Source organism: Protomyctophum bolini (assembly GCF_963924005.1).
Source record: "Protomyctophum bolini genome assembly, chromosome: 24".
In the NCBI taxonomy this organism is placed as follows: Eukaryota; Metazoa; Chordata; class Actinopteri; order Myctophiformes; family Myctophidae; genus Protomyctophum; species Protomyctophum bolini.
In genome coordinates, this window is record NC_137885.1 from 30552649 (window position 1) to 30558536 (window position 5888).

Below are 5888 nucleotides of genomic sequence, written 5' to 3' on the forward strand. Positions count from 1 at the left end.
CATGGACATACAGCGCGTCAACGTCCGTGTCTGTTTTGCCCACATTTTGTACTTTTTTCAACTATTTCATTCCAAGTGTTTTGTTGTTAGGCGTCAAAGTCCAATTGTCTGCAAACATTCGACGGCGATTCAAACAAGCGTCCGTCTCGTTGGACGCGGTCTGTGCCGCCCGCGGCTAGCGGCGCGGCGCGGCTAGCGACGCGGCTAGGTGCGCGGCTAGGTGCGCGGCTAGGTGCGCGGCTAGCGCCCACTACGACATCATGTTGAGGAACTTGCTCTCCTGGGCCAGGGCGCTCAGCAGGGAGCTCATGTCCCCGATGGCCATGTTGCCCGCCGTCCCCCCGGAGGATGGGACCGAGGAGGGGGGCGGGGCCAGCGTGACAGAGTTCCTGGGCGTGGTGAGGCGAGAGGAGGAGGAGGAGGAGGAGCTCCGGGAGGAGGAGGTGCGGCTCCGCGGGAGGAGGAGGAGTCCCGGGCTCAGCGTTCCCGACACCAGGCTGGAGCGGTCTCCGTCGTCCAGCATGAGGTCGAAGTCTATCTGCGTCTGATGAGGATGATGGCGCTCCGCCGCCGCCGTGCTCGCAGAGTCCACGGTCTCCTCGTCGTCGTCAGAACCGTCCGTCATGGACGGAACCTCCCCGTGGTCCGGGAGGTTCCCGTCGGGTTGGTAGAGCTGGATCTGCCCCGTGAAGTACAAGGCGTCGTGGTTGTTGTTGTTGGCGGAGGAGGAGGTCTTTGGCAGAGCGTGTGGCGGCGGGTCGGCGGAGAAGCTTTGGTTCTGGAGGACGAGTCCTGGTCGCTGCGTCGGGACGCCGCCCGGCCCCGAGGGGTGTCGGGTACTCCACGCCCTGGGCCCGGCCGGGGGCCTCGGCTGGAGGAGTCCTGGGGGCCCGTTATCGTCCACGTACGATCCGTCGCATTCCTCCAGTTTGACCTGAACGGGCTGAACGCTGTAACGCATCACGTCCGTCGGCTCCTGTTCCTGTTTGCAGTCGTTCCCGTTGACTCCCGTAGCATTGCCGTCGGCGTCGTGAGGGCCGTCTCCTCGGTGGAACCGGTACTGGGTCCTGGTCGGTTCGTCGGCGGCGCCGGTCCGCTGGTACCGCGGCACACAGCTCACTCTGGGATCGGCCGGACACTGCGTCCTCGTCGCGGCACTCCAGAAGTCCGACGAGGCGAGCTGCCGTCGGTCGGAGACGTCGAGGTCGCTGCCGCCGTCCAACGAAACGCCAAAGCTGTGGTTCTGCTGGAGGACGAGGGCGAGGTTCCCCCTGACCGCCTGCTGCGGTGCGTTGGACCGCGGGTGGCCCGGGACCGCCGCACCCCCTCCTCCGGGCGACCCCCCTCCCTGGTTCCACGGTGGGACGGACATGTGGGTCCCACCCGCCCTGGGCGAAGAACCCCGACACGGCTGTTGTTGCTGGTTCTGATGATCCTGGCGCTGGGCCGGGACCGGAGCCTGGGCGGGCAGCTCCACCTCGGCCGTTCTCCTGTGGCGGTAGAAGTGCTGCTGTGGGTTCTGATTGGTGGAGCCGCTGAGGTACTGCAGCACGTCATCGGGCAGCATCAGGTCCTCTGTCTCCATGGCGATGTTCTCTGAGATGCTGGGCGGCCGCGGCGGGTAGGCGTAGCGGTGGCGGTGGTTGAGGAGGAGCTCATGGCCGCCGTCCTGCTGGCAGAAGACCCGCCGCTCCGCCGGCGCGTGGGAATGCCCGCCGCCGCCGCTCCCGCCGAGCGTTCCCGCGCTGTTGTAGCGCTGCATCCGCGGCCGCTGCTGCGCGAGGAGGAGGGGGGCGGGCTCCAGAGCGACGCGGGGGGGTCGCTGCACGGGGTCGCTGGCCCGCCTGCGAGGGATTCCTCGACCGCACGACGCGGGGACCTCGTGGGGCAGCACGGTGCGAGAGGCGTAGTCGCTGCAGCGCCGGGAGGAGGAGGAGGAGGGGTCCTCGTACAGCGCCACGCGGTTGGGCAGAGGCGTGGGCGGGGCGCCCCCGGTGGCCGCGGCGTACGTGGCCCTGAGGCGGTAGTGCTGGGCGGGGGTCAGGCTGAGGGTCCCCCCTCCCCCTCCCCCTCCTCCCCCGAAGCTGTCGCTGGAGCGCCGCGACAGGTCGGCGGAGATGGGGTCGTAGGAGCCGGCGGAGCTGAGGTTGTTGTTGAGGCGGCCGCCGTTGGAGGCGTGGCTAAAGGAGGAGGAGGCGTGGCTACAGGAGGACGAGCAGCAGGGCGAGATGCCCGAGGAGCGTCGGCTCGGCGTGTTGTAGGCGGAGCTCAGCGTGCTGGCGGTGCTGTCGCGGCGCCGCGAGGACAGCAGCGCCCCCGTGAGGCCCAGCAGGGTGGTGGTGGTGGGCGGGGCCAGGTCGCCCAGGGTGGGGCCGCGCAGGGACCGGGGGCAACCCCCCCCCCCCCCAAGGTCTGGACCGTCCAGGAGGGACCCTGAGAGAGAGAGAGAGAGAGAGAGAGAGAGAGAGACAGAGAGAGAGAGAACACAAGAATTTAATCACCAATTATCCCATTCTGACCTGAGATCAGATTCTAAAATTACACCTGTGTGAACCAAGTGGTGCAACTCCCCTCTCTAAAAGATGAATAACTCCTAATCTACGGAGCTCTCCGTGGTTTGGTCCATTAGCGCGATTTTCGGAGGTTTTTGCTGATAATCCGGTGGTCTAGATGGAAACATTGGTGCTTTCTAGAGCAAGAATGGCTATATTTTAGCTCGCTAGCATTGACGCTATTTCTGTAGCAACAACATCCACACACGGGTGCGGGTGCGTGCGCACACCAGTGGTGCACGCGCACGCATGCACACACCACTCGTGCTCATTGACGTACACACGTACACAAAGAGGTACATGGACATTGCGAGCTGGTTGTAGAAGTGGTTGCACCACTTAAAAATGAACCAAAAAGCCTAAACGTGGTCCTGGCGGTCAGTGAGCGGTACTCACCGCCGGTTAGGATGGGCGGCAGCTTGGAGGGTCCGTGGGTCAGCGCCAGCGGGGGGGGGGGGTTGCCCCCGGCCCACATGCACGATTCCCTCACAGACCTCAGCCTCTCGGTCTTCAGCCTCTCCAGGCAGTGGACGCCCGTGGACCCCCAGTGGACCCCCGTGGACCCCCAGTGGACGCCGGCGGTCCCCGGCTGCTGGCGGAGGTGGAGGCCCCCCGGGGAGCCCCCCCCCATGAGGGGGTCCCCGCCCCCCAGGGGGTCGTCCAGGCCGCTGAGGTCCCCCAGGCTCCCCCCGCTGTAGCCCGCTGTCTCTACTCCACTGTCATGGTAGGTGGCGCTGCCAAGTGGCGACGGCTCGCTACTGCATGACGACTGGCCACCAGGGCTGGACTGATACACCTGAGGAGAGAGAGGGAGGCGGGGGAGGGGGGGGGAAAGGGGGGGAGAGAGAGAGAGAGGGAAGGGGGAGAGAGAGAGAGAGGGAAGGGGGAGAGAGAGAGAGAGAGAGAGAGAGAGAGAGGTAGAAGCATCATGAGTGTTAACACTCTGAAAGCAATACATTTTCTCCAGCAGATCATGTTTTACGATGACATCACGGGATGGGGGGGGGGGGGGGATGGTGGGATGGTCGACTGACGTCATCGTGCCTTGATGACATCATCGTGCCTTGATGACATCATCGTGCCTTGATGACATCATCGTGCCTTGATGACATCATCGCGCCTTGCCTTGATGACATCATCGTGCCTTGATGACATCATCGCGCCTTGCCTTGATGACATCATCGTGCCTTGATGACATCATCGTGCCTTGATGACATCACCGTGCCTTGTCAACCGATAACCACACAAACCGCCAATTAAGGTGGTCCGCCGCCCCTCCCCCCTCCCCCCCCCCCCCCTCCTCTGGTTTCCCTGACGATGCTAATTTATTCTGCGCTAAAAAGCTGTCTTGATCACAGCGTGAGAGTTGGCAGCGGTTACTCGTGGCGCCGAAAAGACAACCCCCTCCCCTCCTCCCTCCCCCCCCCCCTCATGTCTGAATATTAATCTGGCGAAGGAAGGCTTTTATGGCGGTCTGGCTCGCAGTCAGACAGACAGACAGACAGACAGACAGACAGACAGACACCACGTGAGATGAACCGAACCCCACAAGGGGGACGAGAACAGATGTGCTCTCTGGTGAGGATGGGAAGCGTGGAGGTGTGACATTAAACAACATTTACATGACGAGACACATCCAGGAGAATCCTTCACATGGTGACGACGGAGAACGGCCCATCTCAAACATGAAAATGTTTGAGAACCACTGATGTTGTGGCTGATAATAATTTACCAATAAATTACTCATGCCGGCAGGCTAAACCTGGGAGCTGAAACAAACTGTAATGACGCGCGACAAAACAATGATAAAATGATTCATATCCAAACAAGCTCAAAGTTTAAAACGTTTATATAGCTCAGTGCACAAAATATTACAATACAATAAATAAATATATATATATGTAATAAATATGTGCAAAGAATCCAATAAATAACAATCAAAACAGTGAGCAAACAAACGTGAATGAATCAAACTATAAAGTATATTGTGCGGTCAACAAAGTGCATCCTCCCAGCTCACCCTGCCTCCAAGTTCAAACAGCCTTAGGAGTGAGCTGGTTCAGACACCCATATTTGTCGACTACCAAGGGCCACCCACAGAGACGCTCCCACCAATAACGGAACGTCAATGCGGTGCCCACACCCATCACCAACCAAGTGACAACCACTATAGCTAAGCACTCTTTGGCTCCTACAACTGATATAGAAACATGAGTGTTTTTCAGAAAACTGTCAGGATTTAGAAGACATTTTGTAGAATGGTCTAAATGGACAAATGAGGGTCAGTTGATGAAGGTGAGATGAAGAGCTGGATTACTAAATGCATGAAGTCAAACTCATGCAGCGAATGTTTCTGAATGTTACAACCAACAGGCACTGGACATGATGAGGAAATATATTATTATTATTATTATACATAATGTACAATCAACAGGCACTGGACATGATGAGGAAATATATTATTATTATTATTATTATTATATATAATGTACAATCAACAGGCACTGGACATGATGAGGAAATATATTATTATTATTATTATATAATGTTACAGTCAACAGGCACTGGACATGATGAAGAAATATAGAGTCCATTCTGAGTGACCAAAAGTACTGTGGTTGTTTTAAGCTTGTAGATCTGCTATTTTTGAGAAATCGTTAAAGTGTTGCGACCGTTTTTTAACTCGGCTCTTTGCTTCTGAGGGGGTCCCTTCTGAGGGGAAACATGTTTTCAGATGCGAGCCGGGGGCCAAATACAATTATTTTTGGGGTCCTTGACATGAAATAACATTGATACAGAAACAGGTATTTCACAAAAGTGTCCTATCTTCAAATTGACATATTGATCGTTCAGATATGGCTTATAGAGTAATGTCTTGTAGAGAAACAGCGAGTTGAGAAAACAGGCTTGAAAGGTTCACTTCTGTGGTCTCTAACATTACACCTATAGCTACATGTTTAAGCATTTATTTCATATTTACAACATGTCTTCTGTGGTCTCTAACATTACACCTAGCTACATGTTTAAGCATTTATTTCATATTTACAACATGTTTCTGTGGACGCCTAAGCTTTTATTTCATAATTACATGTCTATTGTGAGGGAAAGAAAAGTCAGCAAAGTATATATATATATATATATATATATATATATATATATATATATATCATCTAATAGAGGGAGACAGATCTGTCGAATGTCGGATGTGTCATTTTTGGAACAAAGCTGATGAAAGAGGATGTAATGAAGTGAAGCGAGGCTCACCTTAGCAAGGTCTGTCCTCAGGGAAGGTTTTAGAAACACAGGAAAAAAGACAAGAGATCAAGGAATGAGCAG

The 5888-nt window shown here is 56.0% G+C and overlaps 1 protein-coding gene across 1 annotated transcript in view; it reads right to left on the minus strand.

The window, feature by feature from the left end:
* Window positions 1-250: 250 nt before the first annotated feature.
* LOC308311880 (zinc finger protein GLI4-like) overlaps window positions 251-5888 on the minus strand; it is a gene marked incomplete at both ends in the record, with an annotated part of 13440 nt that continues 7802 nt past the window's right edge. The window contains 2 exons of the mRNA XM_080758653.1: window positions 251-2433; window positions 2949-3348. Coding sequence (XP_080614779.1) covers window positions 251-2433; window positions 2949-3348 — 2583 coding nt within the window. The remainder of the gene's footprint in view (window positions 2434-2948; window positions 3349-5888) is intronic.